We start from the raw sequence: 14,557 nt of genomic DNA, 5'->3' as shown, positions 1-14,557 counted from the left end.
CAGACCTTCCGGGCTTACCAGCTCTAAATCCAAGCACACATGCCAAGCATGTCCAGTGGAGGAAATGTGAAAACACTTTTTTCATTTGGTGGCCGAGGTGGTGATCTTGATTGGGATTGGCTGCTGAAGGATGCTAGACTTGTTTCTTTCATGAACACATCAAGGAATCCAACATGACAACTTCCACTAGATTTGTCCACCTGTTGCTGCAGCTGTTCCTCCTTTTCTTGCTGAGGAGATGAAGACCAACAGGTGATTCTCTCTTTTTAGCTGGCACTGAGCGACCTCAACTTAATACTGTTTGCAGATAAGAGTGAGCTCTCTAATCACTAATTTACTCCAGTGATCCACTGTACTAGTCATTCATTACTAGATCCACTATGGACTGGACTCTCACTATTATGTTAGATCCACTATGGACTGGACTCTCACTATTATGTTAGATCCACTATGGACTGGACTCTCACTATTATGTTAGATCCACTATGGACTGGACTCTCATTATTATTTTAGATCCACTATGGACTGGACTCTCACTATTATGTTAGATCCACTATGGACTGGACTCTCACTATTATGTTGGATCCACTATGGACTGGACTCTCATTATTATTTTAGATCCACTAGGGACTGGACTCTCACTATTATGTTAGATCCACTATGGACTGGACTCACACTATTATGTTGGATCCACTATGGACTGGACTCTCATTATTATTTTAGATCCACTATGGACTGGACTCTCACTATTATGTTAGATCCACTATGGACTGGACTCACACTATTATGTTAGATCCACTATAGACTGGACTCTCACTATTATGTTAGATCCAGTATGGACTGGACTCTCACTATTATGTTAGATCCACTATGGACTGGACTCACACTATTATGCTAGATCCACCATGGACTGGACTTTCACTATTATGTTAGATCCACTATGGACTGGACTCTTACTATTATGTTAGATCCGCTATGGACTGGACTCTCACTATTATGTTAGATCCACTATGGACTGGACTCTCACTAGTATGTTGGATCCACTATGGACTGGACTCTCACTATTATCTTAGATCCACTATGGACTAGACTCTCACACTATTATGTTAGATCCACTATAGACTGGACTCTCACACTATTATGTTAGATCCACTATGGACTGGACTCTCACTATTATGTTAGATCCACTATGGACTAGACTCTCACACTATTATGTTAGATCCACTATGGACTGGACTCTCACACTATTATGTTAGATCCACTATGGACTGGACTCTCACACTATTATGTTAGATCCACTATGGACTGGACTCTCACTATTATGTTAGATCCACTATGGACTGGACTCTCACTATTATGTTAGATCCACTATGGACTGGACTCTCACACTATTATGTTAGATCTACTATGGACTGGACTCTCACTATTATGTTAGATCCACTATGGACTGGACTTTCACTATTATGTTAGATCCACTATGGACTGGACTCTCATAATATTATGCTAGATCCACTCGACGTCCATTGCCCTGGACGCCCCACATTTGCGGTCCCCTCCAAGGTCTCTCATTATCCATTGGGTTGAGTTTTTCCTTGCCCTGATGTGGGATCTGAGCCGAGGATGTGGTTGTGGCTTGTGCAGCCCTTTGAGACACTCGTGATTTAGGGATATATAAGTAAACATTGATTGATTGGTTGATAGTCCATTACCAAAGTAGTCTATGAGTCCATTACGTTAGTATTCTTTACTCCAGTGGTCCATTACTACTAGTAGTTCATTACTCCAGTAATCAATTACCTCAGTAGTCCACTACTCCAGTGCTTAATTACTGCAGTAGGGCATTACTCCATAATCTCATTAACGCAGTGGTCCATTACTTCAGTATTCTATTACTCTAGTGGTCCATTACTTCTGTATTCTATTACTCTAGTGGTCCATTACTTCAGTATTCTATTACTCTAGCGGTCCATTACTTCAGTATTCTATTACTCTAGTAGTTCATTACTTCAGTATTCTATTACTCTAGTGGTCCATTACTTCAGTATTCTATTACTCTAGTGGTCCATTACTTCAGTATTCTATTACTCTAGGAGTCCATTATTTCAGTATTCTATTACTCTAGCAGTCCATTACTTCTGTATTCTATTACTCTAGTGGTCCATTACTTCCGTATTATATTACTCTAGTGGTCCATTACTTGAGTATTCTATTACTCTAGTGGTCCATCACTTCAGTATTCTATTACTCTAGTGGTCCATTACTTCAGTATTCTTATACTCTAGTGGTCCATTACTTCAGTATTCTATTACTCTAGTGATCCATTACTTCAGTATTCTATTACTCGAGTGGTCCATTACTTCAGTATTCTATTACTTGAGTGGTCCATTACTTCAGTATTCTATTACTCTAGTGGTCCATTACTTCAGTATTTTATTACTCTAATGGTCCATTACTTCAGTATTCTACTACTCTGGTGGTCCATTACTTCAGTATTCTATTACTCTGGTGGTCCATTACTTCAGTATTCTATTACTCGAGTGGTCCAATACTTCAGTATTCTATTACTCTGGTGGTCCATTACTTCAGTATTCTATTACTCTAGTGGTCCATTAGTTCAGTAATCTATTACTCGAGTGGTCCATTACTTCAGTATTCTACTACTCTGGTGGTCCATTACTTCAGTATTCTATTACTCTGGTGGTCCATTACTTCAGTATTCTATTACTCGAGTGGTCCATTACTTCAGTATTCTATTACTCTGGTGGTCCATTACTTCCGTATTCTATTACTCTAGTGGTCCATTACTTCAGTATTCTATTACTCGAGTGGTCCATTACTCACACATTGAGAAATGGACACGGAGCTGAAGTCATTTGAAGTTGCCTAAAAACAAAGAAGTAAAACAACATATTTCCATGTACATTTACAACAATATTCAAACAGACAGCATGAATGTTTTACAGATGTCAACATTGTTGACGTCCAAAACTGCTCGTCTTACTCGCTAGCATCGTGTTGATTTTCCAAGCATGGAATGGGAGTGAGTTTGAAGGACAGTTCTGGGATGTTTATTGAATTAAAGAAATCAATCTAGTGTAAATAGGACAAACAGTAGCAGTCTTTGCAAAGGTAGCAGTCAGTCCACAATGTCAGACTCCACAGCAGACTTTTATACTCACCATAGTGTGTCAACCTGCTACCACCTGTGTCTGCAAGTAACTTCATCAACATACAGTTGTTTCTTCAGCATTGTCCACACCTTCAAGTCCGGACTTTGGGAAGGCCATTCTAAGACCTTCATTCTAGCCTGATTTAGCCATTCCTTTACCACTTTTGAGGTGTGTTTGGGATGAATACTTAGGTCTACTACGCTACTGTATTTAATGTTGTCATTTTGGTGGTACTTAATGAATACTTAGGTCTACTACGCTACTGTATTTTATGTTGTCATTTTGGTGGTACTTAATGAATACTTAGGTCTAATATACTACTGTATTTTAGTGTTGTCATTTTGGGGGTCCTTAATGAATTCTCAGGTCTACTACACTAATGTATGTTAATGTTGGTCATGACGGTGGTACTTAATGAATATTTAGATCTACTACACTATTGTATTGTAATGTTGTCATTATGTTGGTACTTAATGAATACTTAGGTCTGCTACACTACTGTATTTAATGTTGTTAATATGGTGGTACTTAATGAATACTTAGGTCTACTACGCTACTGCATATCAATGTTGTCATTTTGGTGGTACTTAATGAATACTTAGGCCTCCTACGCTACTACATTGTAATGTTGGTTGCAATGGTGGCACTTAATGAATACTTAGGTCTACTACGCTACTGTATTTCAACGTTGTCATTATGGTGGTACTTAATGAATACTTAGGTCTACTGCACTCCAATATTTCAATGTGGTCATTATTGTGGTACTTAATGAACACTTAGGTCTACTACACTACTGTATTTAATGTTGTGATTATGGTTGTACTTAATGAATACTTAGGTCTACTGCACTACTGTATTTTAATGTTGGTCATTATGTAGGTACTTAATGAATACTTAGGTCTACTACGCTACTGTATTCTAATGTTGTCACGATGGTGTTTTCTTTGGTGGTATTTGGTGAAAAAGCAAGCAAAGCCACTTATCAACAACACCCGAAAACTGCTGCTTTAGGTAATAATGAGCCCAAAACAAATCTTTTTCCACAGTTGGCTTTTGTTAAAACAATCTTTTTAATTAGCTATAAATGTAATGTACATTACAATGCCACACAGTGAAGTTTCACTTGGCGGATGTTACTTTGTCCGCCTGTTCGATTACTGTCAATAGAATATAGAACAATGTTCACGGACTGGCTCTAAAAAAATAGAATCACGTCAGCCTAAATCGATGCACTGTAGCGAGATGGCGACTTTTCAGTCGTTACAAAACTTTGTTACAACAAAATGAGGTGGGTGGGGAGTTTTTTTGGGGGGTACAAGCGCCCATTGAAACCTGGTGTAGAGTAGAAAGTAATATAAATACTGTTGCACACTGGCACTGGATCTCCACCGTACAGACACATTAGCAAAAAGGTATACAATCTGTGTGTGAGCAGTGTTATAGAAATGTCACATTTTCAGAACATAAAACTAACCTGAAGAGTGGCTTCTGTCACTTGTGCTGCGGGAAGGATCGTAGAAAACAAACCAAAAAAAAAAAGGTAGTGAGGGTAAAAAGTTGTTAGTGTCTCCAGTGGTTTTAGAAGAGAAAGTAGAACGCATGCTTCTTCTCCGCCCGAGCGGGCCGAGTATTGCTAGAAGTGTCTCAGACACTTGGAAGTTTCAACACTGATTCTCTTTGGCTCACTGAGCAGGAATGGAATATAAGGCCGTTAGCTGAACGTGTCCGATCGTGGAATGTGTGGGTGAACTGGGAAGGGGGAATCGAAAAGGTGTCTGTAAAGTAAGAACCGGAGGAGGAAGGTAGCCGTGGCGCTATTTCGACGCGTGGTATTTCCATTTTGCTTCAGCGAGCCTTCATCTCGTTGAGTCACACACCTGGTGGGGTCTGGTTCAGTGCAGTGCGGCCCCCCCTCTATCTACAACCACCAGAGAGGTGTGCCAGGTGCGGGCATTGTGTCGGACACCTGCCTGCCTTGGGTCCTCCGCTTCCTGTCCCGGCCGCCACTAGGAGAGGATGGCGGGACACCAGCGCAGGCCTGCCAGGTGGTCTGCGCTCGCCGATCGCCTCTTGGCCAGCTTCTTCAGGTCCTTGAACTTGTCGTCGCACAACCTTGAGATAGCCTGGGAGTGGGAAGAAGGACGTGAGGCGAAGGAGCAGACAAACTTCAAGACCGTAAAGCCACAATTCTAAGTCAGGCCTACTCTTTTGGCCAATATTTTTATCACCAAATCAATCAATGTTTACTTATAAAGCCCTAAATCACCAGTGTCCGTATTTTTCAGACTATAATATTCCTCTTAAGGCCCAAGCTGTTTGTTTATTTTTATTTCTCTTTGCTATTTGGGCTTATTGGACCCTAAATAGAAAAAAAAATCAAAGAATCGTCTTTTGAAAAGATGTACTTAGTCCATAAGTACACACACGTGTACTTCATGTTTAGTGACATGCTAATTCCTTATTTTTACGCTTTTTTCCCCAAATTCCATCTGACACCACCAGATGGCAGTATAAGTGTCCACATAAGCGGCCATAAGACCCCAATTCCGTAGTGTACACCATTTTGGAAATAAGAACTGAAAGGTACTGTCCACGCATGTGGCCACTAAGACTTTAGAGGATTTTAAGGTGCACTTAAAATCCTTTCTTTTACTCAAAGTTCGACAGTGTGCCTCATATCCTGGTGCTCCTTATGTACAGAATAATTCTGGAAAGACTATAAAATGGGAGCCATTACCTCGCTGCTTGGCACTCAGCATTAAGGGTTAGAATTGGGGGTTAAATCACCAAAAATTATTCCTGGGCGTGGCCACCGCTGCTGCTCATGGGTCAAATGCAGATAATCATTTCACCACACCTAGTGTGTGTGTGTGTGACAATCATTAGTACTTTGATTAATTAATTGTGCTTACCGACCCCAAAGCTATTTTATTTGGTACATGGTGTAATGATAAGTGTGACCAGTAGATGGCAGTCACACATAAGAGATACGTGTAGACTACAATATGACTCAAGTAAACAACACCAACTTTTTATATGTTCCATTGAAAATATCGAACATTACACACGGCGCTCGAAAATCTATCAAATTGTTTTAGTCTGACTTTGGTAAGCTATGAAGCCACACCACTTCAACATAGGAGTATTATTATGGCGTGTGTATAAGGTAAGACATATTATCTGGCGTTTTTGTTTCACAATATTATGTAAAAGCAACTTTTTCTTACCTTCTGGTACCTGCTGATTTGTATTTGGGATCTGCATAAGTCCTGAAAATTTGTGTGCTACCGACACCGCAGTCGATAATCTTCTTCTTTTTCTCTATCTTCTTGTTATGCGACGTTCATCCTCCACTGTCGCCTTTGTTTAATATAAAGTAGTGTAAAGTTCTTACTTACATTGGTCAGTAAACTCACCATGAAAGCACTAAAACATACCGGTGTAGTGAGTTTACATTATTCACCCGAGGAACTTTAGTTATTAGAGGAGATCCGGTCGGACGGTTTTTCGCGGGACAAATTTCCAGCGTTGTTGTTGCACTAGTGAGACACGGATTTTCGAGATAAAGGGAAGGTGTGACACCGGCCGATAGTTTACCGTGAGGACACGATTGAGGTTAGGTCTTTTGAGCAGAGGATGACTAACCGCTTTTTTGAATGTTAGGGGAACAGTGCCAGAGGATAGTGATAAGTTTATAATATTTAGCACTGATGAACCTAATATTACAAACAGTTCCTTTATAAGTTTGTTTTATTCCAATTCCTCTAATGTTATTTCATCAAAAAGAAAGAAACTATTTTATAACCGGGTATACATTCTTATCTTTGTTAACAGAACCCAGTTGTAGCTGGGATGCCTTGTCTTTAATCTCCTTTCTATTGAGTTCAATTTTCTTATTAAAGAAATTCATAAAGTCATCTGATGAGTGGGTGGAGCTACTAGGAGGAGTCCCTTGTTGGGTTAGCACTGCTACTGTGCTGGACAAATATTTAAAGGGGAACATTATCACCAAACCTATGCAAGCGTCAATATATACCTTGATGGTGCAGAAAAAAGACCATGTATTTTTTTAACCGATTTCCGAACTCTAAATGGGTGAATTTTGGCAAATTAAACACCTTTCTGTTTATCAGTCTTTTAGCGATGACGTCAGAACGTGACGTCACCGAGGTAACACACCCGCCATATTCATTTTCACATTACAAACACCGGGTCTCAGCTCTGTTATTTTCCGTTTTTTTGACTATTTTTTGGAACCTTGGAGACATCATGCCTCGACGGTGTGTTGTCGGAGGGTGTAACAACACTAACAGGGAGGGATTCAAGTTGCACCACTGGCAAGAAATCTGCCGCCAGACCCCCATTGAATGTACCAGAGTGTCTTCACATTTGACCGGCGATGCTAAGACAGACATGGCACAGAGATGTATGGATAACCTGCAGATGCATTTCCAACCATTAAGTCAACCAAATCACAAAGGTGAGTTTTGTTGATGTTGTTGACTTATATGCTAATCAGACATATTTGGTCACGGCATGACTGCCGGCTAATCGATGCTAACATGCTACGCTAATCGATGCTAACATGCTATTTACGCTAACTGTATGTACATTTGAAACTAGATACCCACATTTAATGCGAAACAAACACTTACCAATCGACGGATTTAAGTTGCTCCAGTGTCACAAGATGCGAAAGTCCCGATCGTTTGGTCCGCACATTTTACCGGCGATGCTAATAAGGCAGCCATGCTATGGGCCACTTCATTAGGTACACCCACGCTATGGCTGAATAGCGTCAATAGCTTCAATTTCTTCTTCAATTTCATTTTCGCTATCTGCCTCCATACTCAGACCATCTGTTTCAATACATGCGTAATCTGTTGAATCGCTTAAGCCGCTGAAATCCGAGTCTGAATCCGAGCTAATGTCGCTATATCTTGCCGTGGTAACCGCCATGTTGTTTGTATTGGCAGCACTGTATGACGTCACAGGGAATTTGGATAGTGGTTTCCAAGATAGCGAAAATAAGGCACTTTAAAGCTTTATTTAGGGATATTCCGGGACCGGTAAAATTTTGAAAAAAACTTCGAAAAATACAAAAAGCAACAGGGAACTGATTTTTTATTGTTTTTAACCCTTTTGAAATTGTGATAATGTTCCCCTTTAACATCGTTTTTATTGCGGCGGATGAGATTGGAGTAGTAATTAGTTTAGGCGAAGGTAAGCGTGCGTTTATAAGTTATTAAACTGGAAAACCTCAAGTTCAGTTGCACGTTCCAGTTTTCTACATGATGGTTTAAGAGCTCTTCTAATAGCACGTTTATGTTTTTACAGAGATAAAAAAAAACAGACAGATTTCCGACAATAGACGGAAAAATCACATGCCTGGGTCTTAGACCTCAGCAATATTGCTCCGCCTTCTTTCAGACAAGGACGTGGCATCATAATGACATGCAGGACAAAGCCCGGGTCTAGCGAGACCAACAGGATACTTTACAAGTGTGACCAGCACTCACCTCCAGCTTCTGGGCCTTGTCCCTGCTGAGGGGCTCCAGAGGGAAGCTGAGGTTGTTGGCCTCGGCCATAGAACGCAGGTCAAAGTAATACTTTGCGTAGACGCTGGACGGCACGTTGATGTTGAACTGCAGCAGTTCCAGAAACTGCCGCTCCAGCTCGTTCCTGCGATGAGGAAAAGATATTCAGTAAGACGGTTACTCGGCCAGACAATTATGAAGCATATGTGGAAGCACACCGAGCGTTTGTGGAGTTAGATCCATTTCCGCTCTTTTCCATGGCCTGCTGCCTAGACTCGGCAACACAGAAGCTAAATTTAGACCGTCCTAACTGTGGCCCTCATCCAGCTATTATCGTCCATGACTATTTTACAAGACAAGCCAAGGTTGGATCTGGTTCTCTTGGTCTGTTGGGGGGGTTTGAAAATCTATCCGCCCAGGAAATCTGTGGTCAAACGCTCAGTCACTGTCACTGCGATATGAGAGTTGGACCCCCAACATGATGGCATGCTTGCCAAACAGGTGGGTTACAGAAGCCAAAGACGTGCACACAGAGGGTAAAGGTCAGAGCAGTGGCTGTACGTTTACGGTATTAGGTTCCCTCTGGGACATCACAATTCTAAAGACGGATATGGAATACTTAGACAATCTTGAATGATTCACAAGGGAAATTGTTCCACACAGAAGCTCAGTTACAAAGGATGGCAAGGATAATGCCCACCAGGGTATAAAGTAGACTAAAAAAAATAAAGGTCAAGAAGCTTCTTAGTTGTAACTGAGCAGATGTCAGGTTCAAACACTGATGACATCTATTAAACAGACAAGAAGCAAGGAATCATGCAGAAATAGAGTTCAATTTCACTCAATGAGGAGAGACGTTTGAGGCTGCACACTCGGTTACAATCTCCCACCACACTCTAAGGTCCAGTCCCCATTGATTCCCATTAATTCCGATATATTCCCATTAATTTCCATTAATTCCCATATATTCCCAATAATTCCCATTTATTCCCTTTAATTTCCATATGTTCCCGTTAAGTCCCATGGATGGTGTCCAACTTTGAATAATCAAAATATGGTCAATATTTCCAAACTTCCCAAGCTTAACTTCACATGATACATTTCCGGAAAGTTTCCGGAAATTTACGGGAAACTTTCCACCCCTTTGCAACTTAAATGACAACATACTGGTATGTAATTAGCCAATAGTGGCTATTTGAAAATATATTTTTTTAATTTTACTGATTAAACAGTCAAGAAGCAAGGAATCATGCAGAAACAGAGTTCAATTTCGCTCAATGAGGAGAGACGTTTGAGGCTGCACACTCAGTCACAATCTCCCACCACGCTCTAAGGTCCAGTCCCACGTGCTCCTTTATTTGTTTGGTTACATCACTGAGGCTGCTTCTGATGGAAGGGGGGGGCATTTCAGCAGCCCCAGTTAGACACGATGTATGATTATTCAGAAATGCAAACGCGCTGACACTCGTGATATCGCCCTGTCTCTGCTTTGTCTGCGGCACGGTACTCGATGGTCTGGACACAAACACTGATACAAGACGACTGCAACCCAAAATTGCAAGTTGTCTCTTTGCACGGATAGAAAAGTACAACTTCAGCACAATTGATAATAACTATAGCAACGGCCTTTAAGCGTAAGAGTTGTGTGATAACTTACACATAATTATTCTAACAGCAGATCGAGAATATCCTTCATTTCAGACCCTTTAGGACTTTGCAGTGTCGCAATTGAATCAGTTCACACAAATTCAACCATCACATTTGTCCCCGAGTGGCGATCAAGCGGTACGACCAAAAAATATGCTCCGTCAGGTCAAGTCGTCAATCAATCAGTCAATCAATCAAAGTTGATTTATATATAAAACAGTCCTTGGTGGGGGTGGGAGAAGTCTCTGATGATTTTCTGAGACCTGGTCAGGCGGCTGCTTTTTGACATCCTCCCTAATAGGAACGTTTCAACATTCCATGAAAAACTTGCAGGCTTTCAGAATACATCCGATGCGATTTTATATCCTTTATAGTTTTCGGTGTCAAAATGTGTTATGGTTTGCACACGCTAAATGTTTAGTGTGTGCTATTTTGGCCCTGAGTGTTTAACTCACATGTCTTCCACAGTGATATCCTTGAGAATTTGGCAGTAGTCGACGTTCCACACCGCCTGGTCGTCCCAGACTTTGGACGCCAGGAGAATGGCTCCGAGCACGATACGCTTCCAGTTGGCCGGGCCGATGTCGATCTCGGCGTAGGTCAGGAGCCTCTCCAAATACACCTTTCACACAAAGATATGCACAAAACTGGTCACACGTTCTAAAACGTCAGCCTCAATTAGGATCCTTCCATATCGTGGCTTTGCCTTTTTAAGATGTTGTCGTGTGTGTATTAGAACTAGGGTTGCAAAATTCCGGGAATGTTCAAAGTTGGAAACTTTCCGTGGGAATTAACAGGAATTAACGGGAATTATTAGGAATAAACATTGAATGCAGCATGCTAGATCTACAGCATGATTATTAGCCAAAACAACCTGATTTAATGCAAATTCAGTAGAATTTTAACCCTGTACTGTGCATTCATCCATCACATGTACAGATAATTCCCAGCATGCTACACACTACAGCAGGACTATTGAGGCCACACTAGTATTTGAGCCCAAGGACTTCATCCAGTCAGGTAAGTGTTGATGATATAACTGGGGTAAATATATTTGATGTATGGTATTTAAGTGTAATAGAGGTGTAATTGCTTGTTACTGTATGACTGTAGACTACTCCAGCAGACTTCCACTCAAGCTAGCTAGCTGTTCCTGTACTTGTTCAATGATTTTGGGGCCAGGGGATAGGTTGATTGGCTACACTAAATGGTCCCTAGTGTTTGAATGTGAGTGTGAATGTTGTCTGTCTATCTGTGTTGGCCCTGCGATGAACTGGCGACTTATCCAGGGTGTACCCCGCCTTCCGCCCGATTGTAGCTGAGATAGGCGCCAGCGCCCCCCGCGACCCCAAAAGGGAATAAGCGGTAGAAAATGGATGGATGGATAGCTAGGTTTATGTACCACCGCAGTCTCAAAATGAACCCAAAATAGTTCTCCGTTAGCCGTGATGCTAATTTTCTCAATGTTAAATCCCACTCATTTATGCTAACAACGTTAGCGATCCGAATTGAGCTTTGTTGTGATGTGTAAAGTTGAAGTAGCAAATACTAAATAAAAAAGTGTAGTTTCCTCTGCTTTCTGTTCTGCTAGCCACTCTGTTGTCATACAAGAATGTAGCTTATAGTTTGAATTAGCATGCTGATTGACTCTTCATTTATTCATCTAGCCTACTTCTATTCATATGTTTATCGGTCAAATATTTTTAAAGACTACTCCATTTGTTCAGCTGACTATTTATATCTGTGTGTGGCATTCCATTAGTCTTTACAAGAATAAATAAATACAAACAGAATAATGCCACGTGCACCATCTGATGTGTGGAGACATTTTACCCCAACTGATGTAGACGGAAAGGCGGTGTACATTTGTAAATAGTGTGCAAAGAGTTAAGTCAAAAACGTCACAAAGATGCAGCAGCATATAGACAAGTGCACAATAATGTATCATTATTTCCAATATATTCCCATTCATTCCAATGGACGGTGTCCAACTTTGAATAATCACAAAATAGTCAATATTTCCAAACTTCCCGAACTTAACTTCCCGTGGTCAATTTCCGGAAAGTTAACGGAAATTTATCGGAAACTTTCCACCCCTAATGAGAACATACTGGTATGTAATTAGTCGATGTTATAATCATTCAATAGTGGCTATTTGAAATGACTAATTTTACTGATAAAAAGTCAAATTTCTAGAGCGTTAACCTAGAATATTTCAATATCTCTGTCGATCTACACAAGTCTATATCCATCCATGTATCAATATGTCATATTGTATCGATATGTGGCATTGCATTAGTGTTTTACAAGAATAAATAAACACAAAGAGAATAATGCCACATGCACCATCGGATGTGTGGAGACATTTTACCCCCAACCGATGTAGACGGAAAGGCGGTGTACATTTGTAAATAATGTGCAAAGCACTATGTCAAAAATGCCACAAAGATGCAAGTTCACAATAATGTATCATTATTGGAATTCTCCATTTATTCCAATTAATTCCCATTATTTCCCATTATTTCCCATATATTCCCATTCATTCCCATGGACGGTGTCCAACTTTGAATAATCACAAAATAGTCAATATTTCCAAATTTCCCGAGCTTAACTTCCCGTGGTCAATTTCCGGAAAGTTTCCGGAAATTTACAGGAAACTTTCCACCCCTAATGAGAACATACTGGTATGTAATTAGTCGATGTTATAATCGTTCAATAGTGGCTATTTGAAAAGACTAATTTTACTGATTAAAAAGTAATTCTCTAGAGCGTTAACCTAGAATATTTCAATATCTCTGTCGATCTACACAAGTCTATATCTATCCATGTATAAATATGTCGTATTGTATCGATATGTGGCGTTGCATTAGTGTTTTACAAGAATAAATAAACACAAAGAGAATAATGCCACGTGCACCATCTGATGTGTGGAGACATTTTACCCCAACTGATGTAGACGGAAAGGCGGTGTACATTTGTAAATAGTGTGCAAAGAGCTAAGTCAAAAACGTCACAAAGATGCAGCAGCATTTAGACAAGTGCACAATAATGTATCATTATTGTCATTCCCCATTCATTCCCATATATTCCCATTTATTCCTATTAATTTCATTATATACCCATTAATTCCCATATATTCCAATAATTCCCATTAATTCCCATATATTCCCATTAATTCTCATTAATTCCGATTAATTCCCATATATTCCCTATTAATTCAAATATATTTCCATTAATTCCCATTCATTCCCTTTAATTTCCATATATTCCCTTTAACTTCCATGGATGGTGTCCAACTTTGAATAATCAAAAAATGGTCAATATTTCAAAACTTCCCGAGCTTAACTTCACATGGTAAATTTCCGGAAAGTTTTCGGAAATTTACCGGAAACTTTTCACCCCTTTGCAACTTTAATGAGAACATACTGGTATGTAATTAGCCAATAGTGGCCATTTGAAAATATATTTTTTTTAATTTTACTGATTAAAAAGTCTTTCTCCAGAGCGTTGACCTAGAACAGGGGTAGGGAACCTATGGCTCTAGAGCCAGATGTGGCCCTTTCGATGACTGCATCTGGCTCTCGGATAAATCTGAGGTGACATTGCTTAACCAATAAGTAATGAATAATTCCACTTGTAATCAAAGTGTTAAAAATAACGATCAAAATAGAAAACATGCTCATGCATTTGAATCCATCCGTCCTTGTTTCTACCGCACTTGTTCAAGAAGTTGCATTAAGGGTAAGAAGTGATTTATTTATTGTGGCTTAGTTTAGGGCTTGCTCTCCTGGGGGTTCTTCAGACCACCAAGCACCGACATGAGAGCCTGTTTCAGGGTTACAATATTTTTTTATTTTTCAATAAGTCTCTCAGTTGGTTTCCAGCAATTGTCTTTTTCTTTCGTTCTCGCTCGCGCTCTGGCTCCAGCTCCAACCCCGTCTCTACTCCTGGCTGCTGCTTATAAACAGAGCGACAGGGGATGAGATAACAAGGCCCAGGTGGGCAATCTACGCACCTTTTAAGTGAATTTTTGTGAATTATATTTATATAACGCTTTTCTCAAGTGACTCAAAGCGCTTTACATAGTGAAACCCAATATCTAAGTTATATTTAAACCAGTGTGGGTAGCACTGGGAGCAGGTGGGTAAAGTATCTTGCCCAAGGACACCACGGCAGTGACTAGGATGGCGGAGGCGGGAATCG

At 40.3% G+C, this 14,557-nt stretch overlaps 2 protein-coding genes across 5 annotated transcripts in view; both read right to left on the bottom strand.

The window, feature by feature from the left end:
• Nucleotides 1-539, bottom strand: part of gjd4 (gap junction protein delta 4) — a 3,140-nt gene extending 2,601 nt beyond the window's left edge. The window contains exon 1 of the mRNA XM_061922368.1: nucleotides 1-539. This exon is cut by the window's left edge and continues 320 nt beyond it. The gene's annotated coding sequence lies outside the window, so the exon portion shown is untranslated.
• A 3,682-nt stretch (nucleotides 540-4,221) lies between these two features.
• ccny (cyclin Y) overlaps nucleotides 4,222-14,557 on the bottom strand; it is a 56,730-nt gene continuing 46,394 nt past the window's right edge. For all 4 annotated transcript variants that reach the window (XM_061922364.1, XM_061922365.1, XM_061922366.1 and 1 more), the window contains 3 exons: nucleotides 10,810-10,976; nucleotides 8,690-8,852; nucleotides 4,222-5,293 (listed from right to left, as the gene is read on the bottom strand). In XM_061922364.1, the coding sequence (XP_061778348.1) occupies nucleotides 5,177-5,293; nucleotides 8,690-8,852; nucleotides 10,810-10,976 (447 nt within the window). In that variant the 3' untranslated portion in view covers nucleotides 4,222-5,176. The remainder of the gene's footprint in view (nucleotides 5,294-8,689; nucleotides 8,853-10,809; nucleotides 10,977-14,557) is intronic.

The sequence above is a fragment of the Nerophis ophidion genome, linkage group LG15 (genome assembly GCF_033978795.1).
Source record: "Nerophis ophidion isolate RoL-2023_Sa linkage group LG15, RoL_Noph_v1.0, whole genome shotgun sequence".
Taxonomy (NCBI): Eukaryota; Metazoa; Chordata; class Actinopteri; order Syngnathiformes; family Syngnathidae; genus Nerophis; species Nerophis ophidion.
This window is presented reverse-complemented; position numbering and strand designations above follow the sequence as displayed.